We start from the raw sequence: 19,412 nt of genomic DNA on the forward strand, positions 1-19,412 counted from the left end.
GAACTTCCTTTCTAAGAAAAACAAGCCTGAAGTTTAGGAATTTTGAGATACTCTATCCACTTTCAGAATTCGCTGTTGATCCAATGTCTTCTCCCCTGACATTAAGGTCCTTGCAACTGACAGAAATTGACAATGCCCTGGTAGGTGACTGGGGTACATCCCTGCTTTTGGCTTTGAAACATTTTTCTGTATCAGAGCTCAAAGATTTTCCCAACTGAGGACTTCTGTTTACCCTTTCTCTGGAATTATCAATGAGGGAAAGGACTGCAGGCGGGGATCACGTGTCAGAAAGGACCCAACACCTTCCCTCCAAAAAATTCATCCCTTCTGGGTCCAGAAGTCCCAGCTACACAAAGGCCAGAGACTGCAGTGGTTACTGTCCAGGTGTCAGACCAAGTTCACTAAATCCCTGCCCTCACCACTTATTTGCTGTGTGACCTTGGGCAGGTCTCTTAACCTCTCTGAGTCCCCGCAGGTTACTACCTATTTACAAGGCAGGCGAAGCACAATATGCAGTTGGTGTTCTCACGGGCATTCAATACTGCCTTGTGGCAAAGCTTCCGTGACCTGGTGAGACACAGAAGTGTTCGACAAAAGGGGGGGGTGTCTCTGTTTTCCTTTTGCACTGGCTGCTGCCTTTCCCCAGAAGGCTCGACCCTCAGATGTTCACATGGCTCCCTCCCTCCCTTCCTTTAGGCTTTTGCTCACATGTCACTTTCTCAGGCCGCCTCATTAATCCCGCACTCTGCTCTCATCTCGGCATTATTTTCCCCCCATTTTCTGTTACCTGACGTAATACATACGCCATGCTCCCCACCCCCACCCCCAACCCCGACACTGTCTCTTACTCCTCTCTAGTAACAAGCTCTGTGAAGGGTCGTTTTGTGTTTGTTTGTTTTCGGTGCTCAATTCCTGGCACCTTGAGCAGTGCCTGACAAAATGGGGACCGAATAAGCACCCGGTGAATCCATGAAGGCGTTTGTCACCATTGGTGACCAGCTGGTTCCTTTGAAGTCCTTGGGCACACCCCACCCCCCATTCCTTAGCAGAGTGTCAGATCCCTGGGTCTTTCTGTGCCTGGATGATGGAAGGTGTGCATGCGGGCTGTCAATCAATGGCAGGTGAGGACAGGTGGGGAAGGGTTGGTGTCCTCTCTGTTCTTGGATGTTTAGCTTTTCGACTCTCTCTGCCTGCGTCCAGACAGCCTTCTCCCTGGGATTTCTCCCCGCCCCTAAACCGCCTCCCTCTTGGAAGTCTCAAGTTCCCTGTGGCACCACCCACCAAGGGTGCCTTACCCCTCCCCTCCCTATATTAGGGAGTCCCGTAGAAAGGCAAGTCCCTCTGTCCCCTCCCACCCCAGTCCTGAAGCTAGTCCCTTCAGGGCACCGTGACCCCTCCCGGTGGGGCCGGCCGGCGCTGCCCCAGCCCTGAGGATTCACCTTCGGAACTCACCTTCGCGTAGGCAAACACTGAATCCGGTTTCTCTTTCGCTCCAGATGCTCGGCTGGCTCTGGGCTTCCCCGCCCTGGGGGCCTCCCCTGGCAGTGAAAGTTTTCACTTTTCCTACATCAGCCGGAATTGCCCATCTGTCCAGGTTAAAAGCTGCACCATGGGGCTCAGGCAGGAATGACACGTCTCAGAGCTGCAAGTTCTTGGGGGACGCAGACAGAGCAGTCAGCTGGGATCCGGAAGAGGACGCCCGACAAGACTGAGGACCCCGGGGGACAGCCTCTTTGACATTTGGAGTCCCCCGTCTGCTGAGGAAGACCAGAGTCCAGGAATGAAGTCGAGCGAGCCCCACAGCACCATCCACGACCCTCCCCTCCCCAGAGCCCTCGCCCTCGGCCCTTGATGCTGCCCTAGCCCTCGCCTTTCTGTCCTTCCGTATCACAGATCCGGCTGTGGGACGCACGCTGGTGCTCATTGCTATGGTCCAGACCGGGACGGGAGCAGTGTCCGGCCCCCAGCCCCTCGGGACCCTCCTGGATGCCGGGGGCTGCCCCTTGGCCCAGTTCAAGTCTCTGTCCCCACAAGAGCTGCGGGCTAACCTCCTCCCCTCCCTCTGTGGGTTACCTTTCCTCACTCCCCCAGCGGGGGACCTGCACCCTTCCCTCCCTGGGCTAACCCCCCATCAGCCCTGCAGTGGGCAGACTCTGAGGGACCCTGCCAGTCCTTTTGCAACTTAACCTCCTGTTGTTAGCACCATCCAGTCCTACTGGGGTGGTCTCCTCGCCGTGCCTCAGGCTGACAGGCCGACCTCTGCCTCTGCTCTCCAGGAAGAGTCACTCGCCCTGCAGGCCCGGACCTGACGCACCGCCCCCACCTCTTCCCCAGGACCTGGGACCTGCGGCAGCTGCAGGTAAGGGGACAGTCAGGCCTACCCCCACCCCCACCCTCACCCGGCCCCCTCCCCTTCTCCTTCTCACCGTCCCTCTCTCCTCGCCCTCCCAACCTGTCCTCTCTCACCTGCCTCTGTCTCCCATCCCCAGGTGTGGGAGCGCCTTGGAGGCTGAGCTGGCCCTGACGCTGAAGGTCCTGGGGACCGTGGCCGATGGGTCCCAGGGGGACATCCTGGACCAGCCCCTTCACACGCTGCGCCACATGCACTCCGAGCTCCAGGCCGTGTCTGCTCTCTGACCACCCACCCTAATGTCCCCCTCTGTCCCGGGCCCTGCCTCACACACCACCCTCCTCTGCCCCCAGGTCTCGGCTCAGTCTGAAGCAGGCCCCCAGCCCCAAGGCCGCCTCTATCACAGGGTGCAGTGTCTCCACGAGGCCCCGAAGAAGGTGAGTGACCGGTGCCTGATCACAACCAGAAGTCCAGATGACAGGCAGTCACTGACCCATCGCTTCCTCCCCACCGGAGTCCCTCGGCTGCCTGGAGGCCTCTGTCCTATTCAACCTCTTCCACCTCCTCACCCGGGACCTGAAATGTGTCGCCAGCGGAGACCTGTGTGTGTGACCCCTGACAGCCACCTGCACCCTGTCCCAACACCTTAGCTATTACTTATGCATCCCCCACTTTTCTTAATTCATTGCCACCAAATCATGATTCATGAATTGATGTGCGTGAATTCTCAAACTCGGACCTGATAAAATGTTTATTTTTCTACTTTTTATAAACATTGTGCAAATAAAAAATGAGGAAAAAAAAAAACGCTCCTCGTGGTGTGGGACTGTGTGTGTGTTTGTATGGATTAAGTTTGTGAGGGTTTTTTTACATTTATTTTTGGGAGAGTGCACGGTGGGTGGTGCACACGAGCAGGAGAGGGGCAGAGAGAGGGGGACAGAGGTTCCAAAGCGGGCTCCATGTTGACAGCAGAGAGCCCCATGTGGGGCTTGAACTCACGACCGATGAGATCATGACCTGAGCAGAAGTCAGATGCTTACCAGACTAAGCCACCCAGGCACCCCTTTTTAATTTTTATTAAAAAAAAAATTTTTTTTTTTTGCAACTACGTGGATGGAACTGGAGAGTATTATGGTAAGTGAAATTAGTCAGAGAAAGACAAATATCATATGACTTCACTCATAAGAGGAGTTTAAGATACAAAACAGATGAACATAAGGGAAGGGAAGCAAAAATAATTTAAAAACAGGGAGGGGGACAAACACAAGCAACTCTTTTTTTTTTAAGTTGGTTTTTTTTGTTTTCTTTTGGTTTCTTTTTTAGTGTTTATTTATTATTGAGAGACAGAGAGAGACAGAGCATGAGCATGGGAGGGATAGAGAGAGGAGGAGACACAGAATCCGAAGCAGGCTCCAGGCTCTGAACAAGGGGTCAGCACAGAGCCTGATGTGGGGCTCGAACTCACGACCCGTGAGATCATGACCTGAGCCGGAGTCGGACGCTTAACCAACTGAGCCACCCAGGCTCCCCAAAACATAAGTGACTCTTAAATGCAGAAGACAGACTGAGGGCTGCTGGAGGGGTTGTGGGTGCAGGGGGGTGTGGGCTAAATGGGGAAGGGGCATTAGGGAGGACACTTGTTGGGATGAGCACTGGGTGTCATACATAGGGGATGAATCACTGGCCTCTACTCCTGAAACCATTATTGCACTATATGCTAGCTAACTGGGATGTCAATTTTAAAATTAATAATTACATAAAAAATTTTCAGGAAAAAAAATTAAAAAAAATTTTTTAAGAGAAATATTTTTTCTTCTGCCATAACAAATTATCACACATTTAGCCTCTCGAAACAAGACGGATTTGCTAGCTCACGGTTCTGCGGGTCAGAAATCCAGGTGGGCTCGGTAGTTTCTCCGCCGTGGGTCTCACGAGGCCGAACAAAGTGCGGCTGGCCGGGTTCTTATCCGGGGCCCTGGGAAGAATCTGTCTCCGAGCTCATTCAAGTTATTGGCAGGATCGGCTCCTGGCAGTTGTAAGACTGAGATCCCTGCTCCCTCGTGGGGCTGTGGACACCCATCCACCCTTAGCTCTTGGTGGCCTCTTTGTGGTCTTTGCTCACGGGTCCTTACATGTCAGAGCCAGCAGCAGCGTGTGGCAAGTCCTTCTCATGCTTCGAATCCCTCTGACTTCCCCTTCGGCCACATTTCGTCCGACTCCTGATTTCAGCTCAGGTCATAATCCCAGGGTCGTGGGATTGAGCCCTGCTGAGTTTAAGAGGCTCTTAAGATTTTCTCTTAAGAGATTAAGATTCTGTCTCTTAAGATCAGGATTCTTTTTTTTATTATTATTAATATTTATTTTTAAGAGAGAGAGAGAGAGAAAGAGAGCACGAGCGGGGGAGGGGCAGAGAGAGAGGAAGACCCAGAATCCCAGAATCCAAAACAGGCTCCAAGCTGTTGGCACAGAGCCCGACGCGGAGCTCGAACTCACAAACCGTGAGATCATGACCTGAGCCGAAGCCGGATGCTCAACCGACTGAGCCACGCAGGCGCCCCTCTTTCATCGTATTTAACGAGAAGTCTGGAACAGCAGGGTTCGTGTGAAGCTGTGTTGACCCGGGTGGTCCACAGGCTACATACACCTAGCTAGTCAGCACTTGAAATGTAGCTGGTGCAAGCTGAGCTGTGCTCTAAGTATAGAACATTCTGCAGAAATTGAGGAATTTTTATTAAAAAAAAATTTTTTTTTTCACATCGGGCCTGCCAAGTTTCCCCACTGTAAAGCTACTCTTTTTCTCTTTGTAACAAGTAAGTGAGGAGACTTTGAGACTAGGTAAATGCGTATTCCTTCCCTACCTCTGACCTGTCCATGTTGGCATCCATTGACGGTGGTCGTTTGACGGCTGCTGTTAGGACAGTTACCGACCAGCGATTCTCTTTTTACACGTATTCGCTGGCATTCTACTCTTGGGAAGAGCTTTTCTCTCCTCCCTCACTTACGTATTTACCGATGGATTTCCATCAGCACAGACTCATGACTCCTTATTTTATTCAGTGGATTGTAATTCTTTGCTATCCTTTATTTTGGTATTTCAGTTGTTCCGGATTAGGTCAGTAGGGTTCAAGAGGGCGCCTGTGTCTTTGTGTGTGTTCCCGTCATTCTTTGAGCACCGCCTTGCTTTCTGGAATACAATTTTTAGTAATCCCCCCGCCCCTTCCGGGTCTGTAAAGAGCCGCTTCTCCGAGGAGATCTGCTTATTTTCAGTGGAGCACAGTGTTTTGGAGACGGAGATCTGGGTGCGAGGTGGGTTGATTGCTTCAGGAACACCACTGCTTCTACTCTTTCTGAGGACAGAGGGACAGAGCCAGGGAATAGATAGATGTACGTACAGAATTTCGGCTCAGCGTAAAAGGCTGAAATCTTAACAACTTTTACACTGGAGGCACCTGGGTGGCTCAGGCGGTTAAGCGACTGACTCTTGCTTTTGGTTCGGGTCGTGATTTCACTGTTCGTGAGATCGAGCCCTGCATCAGGCGCTGTGCTGACAGCAAGGAACCTGCTTGGGATTCTCTTTCTCCCTCTTTCTCTGCCCCTCCCCCACTCGTGTGCATGCTCTCTCTCTCTCAAATAAATAAACTTAAAACAATTTTTTACACAGATTATCTGTTGAAATTATGTATTTTTTAATATTATAAATATTTATATTTGCAGATATGATATATTTAAATATATGATATTTAACGAATATTTCTATTATTTTCTTTTTCTTTCATATATTTATTGGTCACATGTTATTTCATATATTTCTTTTTCCTTTTGAAATGTGGCTACTAGGAAATTTAAAATTACATATGTGTCTCACATAATACTTATATTGAACAGTGCTGGTCTAGAGGGCATGACGTCTTACTGGTTCTAGACTCTTTCCACCCGGCTACTCCTCCTTCCTCAGTGTATCAGTACTGTCTCTCATCATGATCATAAAATGGCTGCCACAGATCCAGCCATCACACAATCACATAACGGACCAAAAAAACCAACCAAACAAAAAAACCAGAAGTGGCAAAGATTACAGCTAGCTGTATCTATACTTATTCTCTCTTTCTTCCTTTACTGAGACAAGCTAAGTTTTAAGTGGATCCAAGAGCGCTCTACTAAAGACATTTTCCAGCCTTCCCTGCAACGACAGCAGCGGGTATTGCCCAATGCATATGAGTGAAAGTGATCTGAGCACCTCATGAGTCATTCCTTTGAAGGAAATGGCAATGCCCGTCTCTTTCTCCTTTCTCCTTTCTTGCTGAATGACAAGAATGAGAACAGTCATTTTATTTTGCCTTCAGTTTTCCAGGGTATTTTCAGTGGCTATAGAATTCTGTGTTGACAGCCTTTTTTTCTTTCAGTACATTGAAAATTCAGGGTAAGTTATATATAGACCGAGGTCCTTTCTTTCTGGAGCTCCCTCCATATTGAGATTTCTTGTCTCAATTTCTACCTGCTCTGGAAGCTCCAAACTCTGGCATCTGACACCTCAAATGAATGATTACGATTTTCTGCTTGAGTTCTGGCTGCCTCTTACCGCACAGACAGAGATGCGTCTCTAGGGGAAAAGCCATGTAAACTTAGATCTCATACAGTGCGTTCTTGTCTTTAACGTTTTTATTTTATTTTTGAGACAGAGAGAGACAGAGCATGAATGGGTGAGGGTCACAGAGAGAGGGAGACACAGAATCTGAAACAGGCTCCAGGCTCCGAGCCGTCAGCACAGAGCCCGACGCGGGGCATGAACCCACGGACCGTGAGATCATGACCTGAGCGAAGTCAGACACTTAACCGACCAAGCCACCCAGGCGCCCCGCGTTCTTGTCTTTAAAAGGTTGAATCCTCTCCAAGTTTCTGCCTGCCTCTAGTTTCTCTCCAGTGCTTGTAAATAGTTATTTAAAAAAAAAAAATTTTTTTTTTTTGGTCCAGAATTGGACCAGAATTGGTCCAGAATTGCTGTGTGTGGGGAAGGTAGTCAGGGCCTTCTCACCTGTCCTTGTCCTATCCTTCTCCCTCTCTGGTTCCCTCTCAATTGAGTGATTCCACTCAGGGTCTCTCCTGTGGTTGCAGACCACATGTCAGCTGGGATTTGATTGATCTGAAGTTTTGACTGGGCTGGATGCCATTGATGGCTCACTCATATGGCTGGCTGTGAGCTCGGCAGGGAGAGTTACCAGAACACCTGTAAGTGGCTTCTCCATGCGATTCAGACTTCTCCCAGCATTGCACTCCCTGGGCAGTTGAACTTCTTACAATGGGGTTGGCTGACCTCCAAACAGTGTTTAAAGGACAAGATGTGAATGCTTGAGTCCAGTTAAAGGCCATGTCCAGAAATGACACTAAATTCTATCGGTCCCAGCAGTCTCAGGCCCTGCCCAGATTTGAGGGACTGGTGAAAAGTAAAACTCAGTCTTGATGGTGGAGTGGAAGTGTCACACTGCAGCAGAGCATATAAGATAGATTGCTGGAAAATACAGTTTGACCACAATAGACACAATTTCCCTCCATGCAATACTCTAAGTGTGTACGATGCTGTGTGAATGAATGTGAATGTCTGCCCAGGGTCCATGGCTGCCCAGTGCCTAGTATTAGGGGATAGAAGACCAATTAGTACCACTCTCCGTGGTCCTAAATCTGTGTGATTTCTCCCTGCCCAAAGCCATGCAGGAGAATGGTCCAACTTTACTAACACACACAGACACACACACACACACACACACACACACACACACTGCATGTTCTTTCCTTGTCAATATTGGCAAAAATTGACATGAAATATAATAATAGAAAAAAGAGAACCATTCTGTTTTATAACAATAGCAAGAAGTTGGTGACAGGTCACAATGGATCTGGTCATATTCTAAGCACTATCCCAAGGTGAAGTCCTTAAATTCACACAATAATCCTATGTTGTAGGTACTATTATCCACATACATATTGAGGCCAGGAATAGTGAGGAACAGAGAGGTAAATTGCCCACTCAATGTTACACAGCTAATAAGTTAGGATTTGAAACAAATTATTGTGGGTTTGTTTTTTTTTTTTTTTTTTTTTGAGAGAGAGACAGAGACAGAGACAGTGTGACTGGGAGAGGGCAGAGAGAAAGGGAGACAGAATCCCAAGCAGGCTCCACACTGTCAGTACAGAGCCCAACACAGGGCTCAAACTCATGAAACTGTGAGATCATTACCTCAGCCGAAACCAAAAGTCGGACACTTAATCGTCTGAACCACCCAGGCGCCCCAAAACAAATTATTGTTGACAGACTCCGTGCTCTTAACCACTATAATATATGGGCTCTAAAAGAAAATGGGCAACAAAAGTAAATGTGAAAAGTAAAACTTTTTTTACTGAGACCGTCCTTATTTCTGGTTCTTCAACACTATTGCACGACAGAACCCAGTGGTTTTCTTTACACCCCTGTACAGACTCTCCCTGAAATTATGAATGAAGGTAGACAGGAACACAGATGGGGGTCAATGAAGTAGAGGAGGAGAGAGATGCCATATGGAAATAAAAAGACAGAGGTTAGTTTAAAATAGCATTTTCAAAAGTAACAAATGCTCATAGTTTTTTGTTTTCCTTGCTTTCTTGATGAAAAATTGGTAAAATAAATAAAGCTACCACTTTTATATTTCATTTACATCATTCATGTACTAATGGTAGTTTTATAGTTACAAACATTTGATTTTTGTGGTTTACTAGGGAAGGTGGCTCTGTTCTTACCCCATCAAGAAGTTTCTCATATTCAACCATTCCCACAAAGGCCACTTCCAGGCTGGTGATAATGTGGAGGACAGAAAGAAGGGAGAGACCAGGAGAAAAGAAATGGAAGGGGAGATTCCAGGGGGCTGAACCAGATTTGCCATAAAGCTAACAAAGTTCACCTTTGGCTGGGTTTCCTGGAAACAGATTATGAGATGAGAGCCTCCTAGCCCAAGCTTTACTGGGGAGGATTCTCAGGAGATAGACATACAAGGGAGTGTGCAGAGCAGGACTGGGTAGAGGGGGAAGCTAAACCACCATACACTTGAAAACGAGGTCCTACAGGGAGCTCTGGAGCTGGGAAGGCCCTTTGGAATTGTTCCAAATTGACACAAGGAGTTCAGGCCTTTCTGTTTCTAGATCAGTCAGTTAGTGGTTGTGGGACACCCCCCCCCCCTCCACCAAGAACTGGAGCATAAACATAGTCCCAGCTGGTTCCCAGTGGATGATGGAAATTTCCATGGAGGGACCTGGCTGTGCACTCTCGGCAGCTTGGCTCTGACCACCACAGTGTCCACTACAGTCCACCCCTTGTCTTAGTCGAGCCGCTTGCTCCATATACTCAGTTTGTCCCATCTGGGAACAGTTCTTCCAAGATTCTGGCTAGTCCAGTCTTCTGGAGGAACTTGATAAAGAAGGTTTAGTAGGATGATCTACATCCTGCTTCTGCAGCTGGTCACAGGCAAGTTACTGATACTTATTATTCCCTCCTGCACCACACATTGTAGATTCCCTTCATCCTCGACTAGAACTTCTACTGGCTTGGATGGGTAACCCAGACCCTTATCCCAGAGTGGTGTGAGGCCCTTGCTACCATGACCTTCTCAATCTATGGCTGCAGTCTACCTATTCATTTTTTTTCCCCATCAAAGCTGGCCAACAGATTAACCGAACTGAAGATCCAGTGGATCACTTGAGTGCTAAACATATGCTTCCCCATCTCCACTGTACAACAGGGTCAATTTACCCTGCCAAAATGTTGCTCATTGGTGTCTTAGCAGAAGAGCAGTGGCTGGGTAACAATCAGAACTTAAGGTTCAATGGGATTCTTGCTGAGTTTCAGGTGGAAGGGACCCTTGACTGGGAACCAGGATCTCTCATTCTGCAGAACCTAAATTTTTCTGGTAGGAAGCATGACGTTCTAAGGTGCGTCAGTGGAAATGATGGTAAGCAATGCGATTTTTGCATTCGCTCTTTGGATCCCGGACTCATTTTTTCTACTTTCTGGGGGACCAATACCATATGGTGATGGTTGATTTGTGGTGTATGCTGCATACTCAGTAATTTCCATTGCAGAATTTCAATTGCAGGTGGAAGCCTCAGCTATATCTTTAAGAGGCTATTTCACAGCTTTATTAGGCCAAATCTTCTGGGTAGTGAGGTATGAAATGGGACCAGTGGATCCCATGGTTGCATGCCTACTGCTGGGCTTCCTTTGTTATGAAGTCTTTTGATTCGTGGTGGTGTTATGGAGGATCCTATGTTGGTGGATCTGAATTCTGATATCCCTCAGATGGTAGTTCTTGCTGAGGCCTTGAGGTCAGGAGAGGCAAACCCTTGGCTGGGTTATCCCGATGAGGATGAATCACTGTCCTATTCAGGGTGGAAGGGATCCAATGTCATCAACTTATCACCCAGTGGCAGGTTGGTCTTCTTAGTCCACGGTGCTTCTGGCTAGCAGGCTTGACATTCAGCAGTGGCATTATCCAGATGAGTTTTGGTGAGCAGCAGCTCAGGCTGTTGGGCCCCATCCATGGCCTTCTTCTTGCCACCATGGCTCCCCCATTCATGTGCGCATGGTAGCAGATCTGGGGAGGCTGATGATGGAGGCCGCTGATGTCAGCTGGCCAAATCATTACTTCCCCTTTGTTGATTAGTGTCACTTCTGTAGTAGATGCTCTCCGGTGGCGTTGACATGCAAAACCAAAATATGCTGTGTGTCCATTCCCCTGTGTCCATCCATATACCTCTATCCCAAATGTCCCCATCTGAGGTCATCTCGTCTTTTTCAGGCTAATTTCAAGCTGCTGACCAAGCGTCAGGGCCATTTGCTAGTGCTTATAAATTCTTGCATAGTCACCTTGGGCTACTTCTATTTCCACATACTGGATGATCAGCTTTACCACCTGGAGCTGTGCCTATTGACAAGGTTTCCTCTCAAAGCTGTCTTTCGGGGTCACCCTTGAATGGGCTGTCATGAGACATAAGTCTATTTTCATCTTAGACCCAAGTACTGAGCCAATCCATCCATGGGCCAAACTTAGCCTCTTTCATTCTCATGGGCCAGTCACAAAGAACCCCCTGCCGTGTGGCCATACATGTGAACAGAGGAATAGGCAGCCATATAACAGCAATAGATGACATGGAAGCTTGGGCCACTTGTTCATGAAGCAGACTTGTCCTCTGGCCCTGCCTGTGCCTCATCTTAGATCTTAGATCTTACAATGAATGGCTGCTTAGATCACCTGGCCTTATGATTTGGTGGGTCAGACAGCTCATAATTGGTCACTTGATGTCTCGAGACATTGAACTTCCTGTCCACTGTGACCCAGCAGCACGCCAGACACTGCTTTATGAATGGAGTGTACTTTGTTGTAGATGCCCTGACCTTGCTCCAGAACCCTAGTGGGCTCCATTGTGATTTTCCCATTGAGGTTTTGTGTAAATGCCACAAGTGGTCTTTTCTTACCACAGATACCTCAAGTTCCATAGGGTCTGTTGGATCATATGCTTCAAGTGACAGAGGACTCACATCACAGTCTGGACCTGCTGCAGAGTGCTTTTCTTCTCTGCACCCCACTCGAAGCTGACACTGTTTCACATTTATGGCTTGGAGCATTATTCCCATATGCTGTCTGCTGAGTCCAAACATGCCTAACTGGTATTGGGCCTTTTCCTTAGCAGGAAGAGGTGTGACTTGCAATAGTTTATTTTGAAGTGGGCATCCTGACATACCCCGCGCCACTGGACCCCTAAAGACTTGACTCATGGAGCAGGTGCCCGGACCTTTGAAGAGTTTCCCTCCCACCCCCGGGAGGATATCTTCCACATACTTGTCACTTCTTCCTCTTACAATCTGATTAGCATGTTGCTGTCAAAGTGTGGGCCAACATGACGTTCCGTGTCCAGATGGTCTAGGTCCTTGCAGTTAATGTTATGGCAGAGGACAGGATGGGCTAACATATCCCTGGGGCCAGATTAAGTATGCATCTTGGCCATCCTGAGTAAATGCGACTGGCTTCTGATTCTCCTTTCCATAAGGGACAGAAAGACTGCATTTGCCAGGGCAATGGCCACATATCACACGGTGAGGCTGTGTTCATTCTCGCTGGCAAAGATACCCTGTCCAGCACAGCAGCTGCAGTTTGGGCTAATGCCTGATTGAATGTGCACATCCACTGTCATCCACGATGATCTAGACGGGCTTCAAAGGGAGCAGGCAAGTGAACTAAATGAGGGTATGATGGGATCACCACTCTTGCCTTCTTCGTGTCTGAGGGCACTGATCTCTGCCATACCCTCGGGGGTGTGATGATTGTTTCTTAGTTATGATGATCAGGATGGGAAGGGGCCAGCTGCAGATATTTCTATTATAAGAAGCCCTTCCCCATTGTAACAGTTCTGTGAGGGAGACCTGGGTCAGGATGCCATGTATCACCTGCCTCCATATGCCCCCCACTCGAACGGAAGGGCCAGAATGGCATCGATATTCATTCAGATTCTGTGTTCCACGATTATCAAAAGGTCTGAGTTGTCACCTGTAACCAGTGCCCTCTTAACCAAGGTAACGGCCATGGGTAGTGGCTTCCCGTAAATGTTTACCGACTGGTTCTCAGAGAAGAAAAGCTCTAATTTGTAGCATTTTCCAGTTTCGATGGCTGACACCAGGCTGCCAACATGGTATCGCTGAGCACGGAGTTTGGAAGACACGTCCGGCAGGACGTCATGATCTAGCATTTCTACGTAGAAATAATAGACGTAATATTTTACTTGCCTGGGGCTCTCATAACAGAGCACCACGAACCGAGTGACTTAAAAATGGCAGAAGTGTGTGGTCTCACAGTTCTGAAGGTTGGAAGTCCAAAGTCAGGGTGTCAGCAGGGCCATTCAGGTTTTCGTCTGCAAACCTGTGCAGGAGAATTTCCTCATCTTTTCCAGCTGCCGGCATTTGCCAACAATCCTTGGCATTCCTGGGGTGCGTCACTGCCATCTCGGCCTCCGTTGTCACATGGCCGCCTTCTTCCTCTGTGTCTCTTCTCCCTCTTTTTATAAGCACACCAGTTGTATTGGATTAGGGCCAAACCTAATGACCTCATCTTAAAAAAAATTTTAATGTATCTTTATGAGAGACAGAGCATGAGCGGGGGAGGGGCAGAGAGAGAGAGACACAGAATCCGAAGCAGGCTCCAGGTTCCAAGCTGTCAGCACAGAGCCCGATGTGGGGCTCAAACCCACGAAGCCTGGGATCAGGACCTGGGCCGAAGTCAGACGCTCAACCGACTGAGCCACCCAGGGACCCCTGGGCAGAAGGCTTTTTGGGGAGGGCTCTTGGGAGGTGCACCTGTAAGAATATGAGGAAGGCAGGATTGTGGGGGGCAAGGCAGTTCCACAAGACATTAGCCCATCCTACAGAGAGCTCTGTAGCTGAAATGGCCCCTCAGACTTGTCCCAAATTGAAGCCAGGGACTCAGGCTTTGGTATCTCTAAGTCAGCCAACCATTGGCCACGCCCAGTTCCCTGGGAGGGGGACTAATTTTGGGGCAAGGCAGTTCCCTGGAGCTGACAGCACTCCCCTCTGGGGGGGTGGGGTGCAGCCGGGAGCCATTCCCAGCCGCTGGGGCCTGAGCCTGCTGGTCTTGAAGAAGGGATGTGAGCGGAGCATCACCAGGCACTCGTATTCACAACACAGCCCAAGCTTCAGGGCCTCACCTTTGCATGGCCCTTCCCAGTCTGGGGCGGGGCCTTCTCCGCAGGTTCACAGGGTTACAAGTTTGTGTAAAGTAAGCAAAATAAAACCTTTTCCCCTGGTGGCTCAGTTGATTAAGCATCCGACTCTTGATTTCAGTTCAGGTCATGGGCTCAGGGTTTGTGAGTTCAAGCCCCACGTTGGGCTCTGCACTGACAGCACGCAGCCTGCTTGGGATTCTCTGTCCCTCCCCCTTTCACTCTCTCTCAAAAATAAAGAAACATTAAAAAAATATTTTCCCTTTCTGTTTCCTTTTTTTAAATTGAGATGAAATTGATGTATAGCATTATATTAACTTCAGGTGTCCAACTTAATGATTCGATATTTGTATACATTATGAAATGATCACCTCAATTCATCCCCATATATACTTATAACTTTCTCTCTTGAGATGAGAACTTTTAAGACTTACTCTCTTAGCAATGTTCAAAGACCCAATACAGTATTATTAGCTACAATCACTGTAAATCACACCCTCAATAGCTGTTTATTTTATAACTGGAAGTTTGTGCCTTAAAAAAATTTTTTTTAATGTTTCTTTGTTTTTGAGAGAGAGACAGACAGAGCACGAGTGGGGATGGGGCAGAGAGAGAGGGAGACACAGAATCTGAAGCAGGATCCAGGCTCCATGCTGACAGCACAGCGCCCCACTCGGGGCTCAAACTCGCAAACCTCGAGATCGTGACCTGAGCCGAAGCCGGACGCTCGACTGACTGAGCCACCCAGGCACCCCGGAAGTTTGTACCTTTTGAACACCTTCACCCATCTTGGCCACCTTCATCCCCCTCACCGCCTCTGGCAACCATCAGTCTGTTCTCTGTGTCTGTGAGTTTTTTGTTTTTTGTTGTATATAGAAGCTAGATATAGATACAGATATAGATGATATAGATATAGATATAGATATAGATATAGATATAGATATAGATATAGATATAGATATAGATATAGATATAGATACAGATACATAGATATACTTGGCTTCTATATAGAAGTGAGATCATATGGGGTTTGCTTTTCTCTGACTTGTTTCACTAAGCTCAATGCCCTCAAACTCCATCCATGTTATCACAAATGGCAAGATTTCCTTCGTTTTTGTAGCTGAATGATACTCCCTTGCTATATATAGTCCACACCTTCTTTATCCATTCATCCATTGATGGACACTTAAGTTGCTTCCATGTCTTGGTTATTGCAAATGATGCTGCAGTAAATACAGAGGTGTGTATATCTTTTGAGTTAGTGTCTTCTTATCCTTGGGGTAAATACCCAAAGCGCAGTTAGTGGGTCATATGGTAGTTCTATTTTTAATTTTTTGAGGACACCCCCCCCATACTGTTTTCCCTAGTGGCTGCATCCATTCAGTTTTTCAAAAGGAGCCCCTGAATGGTGTAAGCTTCAAGCCCCACTTAATCCTGGATATGCCCCCACGAGTGAGAACAACTCTAGACAATTCATACTAAAGAGTTTGCATAAAGGGTGAGCTGCTGTAACAAAGAGACTCTCGAAACCAGTGGATGAGAAAACCCCACGGAAGTATAATTCTCTTCCACCCTACAGCCCTGAGGGCCGTGGTCCAGTTGACAGAACATCTCTACCCAGTTTTCCAGAGACCCAGTTTTTCACTCCCTGCCCCCCTCCATAGGCTCCATGACCAGGGGGCTTGAACTCATGACCCTGAGATCAAGACCTGAGCTGAGATCAAGAATCAGATGCTCGGGACACCTGGGAGGCTCAGCCGGTTAAGCAACCGACTCAGCTCAGGTCATGATCTCACAGCCTGTAAGTTCGAGGCCCGCATTGGGCTCTGTGCTGGCGGTGCAGAGCCTCCTGGGATTCTGTCTCTTTCTTTGCCCGTCCCCTGCTTGCTTTCTCTCTCTCAAGATAAATAAATAAACTCAAAAAAAAAAAAAAAAGAGTCGGATGCTTAACCAACTGAGCCACTCAGGCAGAGGGCAGGCGTTCTTAAACATTTTCACGCATTGGACCTCATGACAGCCTTGCAAAGCTTCTCGAAATAAAGGAAAAGACACAGGATAAAGAAATCCAATTTTTATTGTAACGCGGCTATCAAAATATTTTTTAAACCCGTGATATGGTAATTTATGTGCTTCTTCGCTAATGCATTAAATAGAAAGCTACTCGTGGCAGCTTTAATAGCTACTTTAACTTGAAAGTAGAGATGAGCATAAATAATATTGCAAGATGCCTGTTGGAAAATAACATAATAAGAAAACATCTGTGATTTCTTTTGGTGATAAAGTCACAAGCTCTGCCAACACTTGTAGTCTGTTGTCTCCATTCGCAACAGACGAGCGGTGGACTGAATAGTGGCCCCCACAGGTGTTTCCAGTCCCTGGAACCTATGACTATTTTTAATTTAGCTTATTTTATTTTTAATTTTTTTAACATTTATCTATTTTTGAGAGACAGAGCATGAGCGGGGGAGGGGCAGAGAGAGAGAGAGAGAGGGAGACACAGAATCCAAAGCAGCCTCCAGGCTCTGAGCTGTCAGCACAGAGCCCGACGTGGGACTCGAACCCATGAACTGTGAGATCATGACCTGAACGGAAGTCAGACGCTCAACCGACTGAGCCACCCAGGCGCCCCCCCCCCACCTTTTTTTATTTTAGAGAGAGAGACAGAGAGAGAGCACGAGCAGAGAAGAGGGTCAGAGGGAGAGAGAGAGAGAGAGAGAGTCCTAAGCAGGCTCTGCGTTGAGCCTTGATCCCACACTTAACCCACTGAGCCACCCAGGCGCCCCATGAATACATTCTTGATTCAGTGATCGGCTGAATGACTGAACAAAGAAATAAAGGAATGAGTGCCTTTATTCCACAATTGGTTGGGTCCTTTGACGTCCTCAGCCGCACCTGAAGTCCTTAGCAGATGCTCATTCCCATCTCGTATTGGTATCATGTGAAGGGGGGCCCAAGAGAAGCTTTCCTCTTCTGTCTCTGCCTTACTGACCCTTCCCCCTGCATGGTTCCCTGGGTCATCCCTCTGCTGTAAGCAGCCTCCCTCCAGAAGCCTCCAGCCCCTTCGTGGAGATGCTTTCTGGGTATCCCCTCGCTGTCTCCTGTCCACGCTTGGGCAGCCTGCAGAGATGAGCTCCCCACCCCACCCGGACACCTGTAACCCCTGACTGTGGGGCTGAGGCCGCCCCAGCCCTGAGGAGTGTCCAGCTCAGGAGGTCACTTTCCCGTGTCCGTTTCCCCTCCCCAGGCTCCCCTGGCCCCGCTCTGCCCCCCAGCTTCCCCAGCCTGGGGCTTCCCCTGGCTCCCCAGACAACCTTGGGCTGTGTTCTGCCATGTCAGCCCAGATGGCCCGTCTGTCTGGGCCACATGGTGTGACACAGAGCTGAGGCAAGAATGAGCTCCCAGGAGGACGTGGAAATTTAGGCACTGTCATCGTCACCGGGGACAGAGCTGCAGCTGGCACCCGGAAGGGGAGACTGAGGCCCCAGGGCAACAGATCCCAGGGCAGCAGCCTCCTCCTTCTCTTGGTGAAAGAGGCTCAGGAGCCGGGAATGCAGCCAGGTGCGGGGCCCTAGAGGGAGGACACCATTGTGAGTGTCCCCTTCATTGCTCCTGCCGGGGCCCACCTCTGCCTCTGCTCTCCAGAAAGAGTCACTCGCCCCGCAGGCCTGGACCTGCTGCCCCTGCCTCTTCCCCAGGCCCCGAGAGCTGCGGCAGCTGCAGGTGAGGGGACAGTCAGGCCCACCCCTGCCCTCACCTGTCCCCTTGCCCTTCTCCTTCTCACCGCCCCTCTCTCCTCACCCTCCCAACCTGACAGCTGGGAGCCCAGATGATAGTCATTGACCCATCCCTTCCTCCCCACTGAAGTCCCTCAGCTGCCTGGAGGCCTCTGTCATGTTCAACCTCTTCTACCTCCTCATCCGGGACCTGAAAGGTGTCACCAGTGAAGACCCTTGTGTCTGATCACTGAGACCCACCTGTAGCGTGTCCCTTAGATATTATTGCCACACAAACAATCTCCCCTAGATTATTGCTTCCAGATCCCTATTTGTTTATGAAGCCCCCAAAAGATGTTTATCTCATGCTTTTCATAAAATGTGTGAAAATAAACTATTGGTCTGTGACATTGACCCTGTTTGTATGTGACTGTGTAAATGACTGCACGATTGCACAAGTGACTGTGGCCCTCTGAGTGTGTATGGGCGGAGGGGGCAGCAAAGGAAGGGGGGAGGGGATGATAGAGTTTATGAAAGAATGAGTGAGGAGTGACAGGCTCACTAAGGATGCTTTCAGCTGCAAGTAGCGGAAGATTTCATTGCAAGCTACTTAAACAAGCAGTTGTGATGCCAAGTCATAACATGTCTGGATGGAGGCTGTGGCTGTCAGATCAGTGGGACAAGGGCTTTATCATGAACCTAGGGTCTGTATCTGAGTATTTCTAAGGATATGTGTCAATCTTGTGTTTGTGGTTCCTTCCCCTAAACCTACTGTGGTTCCCAATCCAGAGTGACCGTTGTCATGGTGGAAATCTCTTGGGAGGAATCTCAGAGTTGTCACCAAGAAGTCATTTATGTTACACTGTGGACATCATTCTATGCAGACAGTCATGTCCTTTGCAAACAGTTTTATTTATTCTTTCCCACCCTTTACACTTTTATTTCCTTTTCTTGCCTTATTGCACTGGACGGAACTGTAGTACTACATTGAATAAGAATGGCCTGAGAAGGCACATTTTCTCTCTTCTACAGGGTAAGCCTTCAGTCTTTCACCATTAAGTGTAATGTTAACTCTTTATCAACTTGTAGATACTCTTTGTAGACGCTCTTTATCAACTTAAGGAAGTTCTTATCTGTTCCTATTTTTATAAGAGGTGTTTAAAAATTATGAGTGAGTGTTGAAGTTTGGCAAATGTGTTTTCTGCATTGATTGATATGATCACATGAGTTTTCTTCTTTAGCCTGTTTTGGTGGATTATACTGATTAGGTTTTTTTATTATTTTTTTTAACATTTATTTATTTTTGAGACAGAGAGAGACAGAGCATGAACGGGGGAGGGTCAGAGAGAGAGAGGGAGACACAGAATCTGAAACAGGCACCAGGCTCTGAGCTGTCAGCCAGAGCCCGACGCAGGGCTTGAACTCACGGAGTGCGAAATCATGACCTGAGCTGAAGTCGGCCGCTTAACCGACTGAGCCACCCAGGTGCTCCTATACTGATTAGTTTTCAAATACTGACCAGTCTTGCATCCTTGGACGAACCCCATTGGATCATGGTGTATAATTCTTTGATCTATTGCTGAATTCTATGTGCTAAT

General features: G+C 48.3%; 1 protein-coding gene across 1 annotated transcript; it reads left to right on the forward strand.

Moving 5' to 3' along the window:
- The first annotated feature begins 1,114 nt into the window (after positions 1–1,114).
- LOC132689904 (interferon lambda-3-like) lies at positions 1,115–18,061 on the forward strand. The gene is made up of 7 exons (XM_081791434.1): positions 1,115–1,121; positions 1,894–2,142; positions 2,335–2,359; positions 2,490–2,619; positions 2,704–2,787; positions 17,744–17,821; positions 17,966–18,061. Exons 1-7 carry the CDS (start codon positions 1,115–1,117, stop codon positions 18,059–18,061), a joined length of 669 nt encoding a protein of 222 aa, XP_081647560.1.
- The last annotated feature ends 1,351 nt before the right edge of the window (positions 18,062–19,412 follow it).

Source organism: Panthera onca, chromosome E2, assembly GCF_046562875.1.
Source record: "Panthera onca isolate mPanOnc1 chromosome E2, mPanOnc1 haplotype 2, whole genome shotgun sequence".
Classification (NCBI taxonomy): Eukaryota; Metazoa; Chordata; class Mammalia; order Carnivora; family Felidae; genus Panthera; species Panthera onca.

Coding starts and splice junctions, on each gene's coding strand:
- LOC132689904 (XM_081791434.1), top strand. Junction 2,360..2,489: donor GGGACCTGCGGCAGCTGCAG/GTAAGGGGACAG, acceptor TCCCATCCCCAG/GTGTGGGAGCGCCTTGGAGG. Junction 2,788..17,743: donor TCCACGAGGCCCCGAAGAAG/GTGAGTGACCGG, acceptor TCTGCTCTCCAG/AAAGAGTCACTCGCCCCGCA.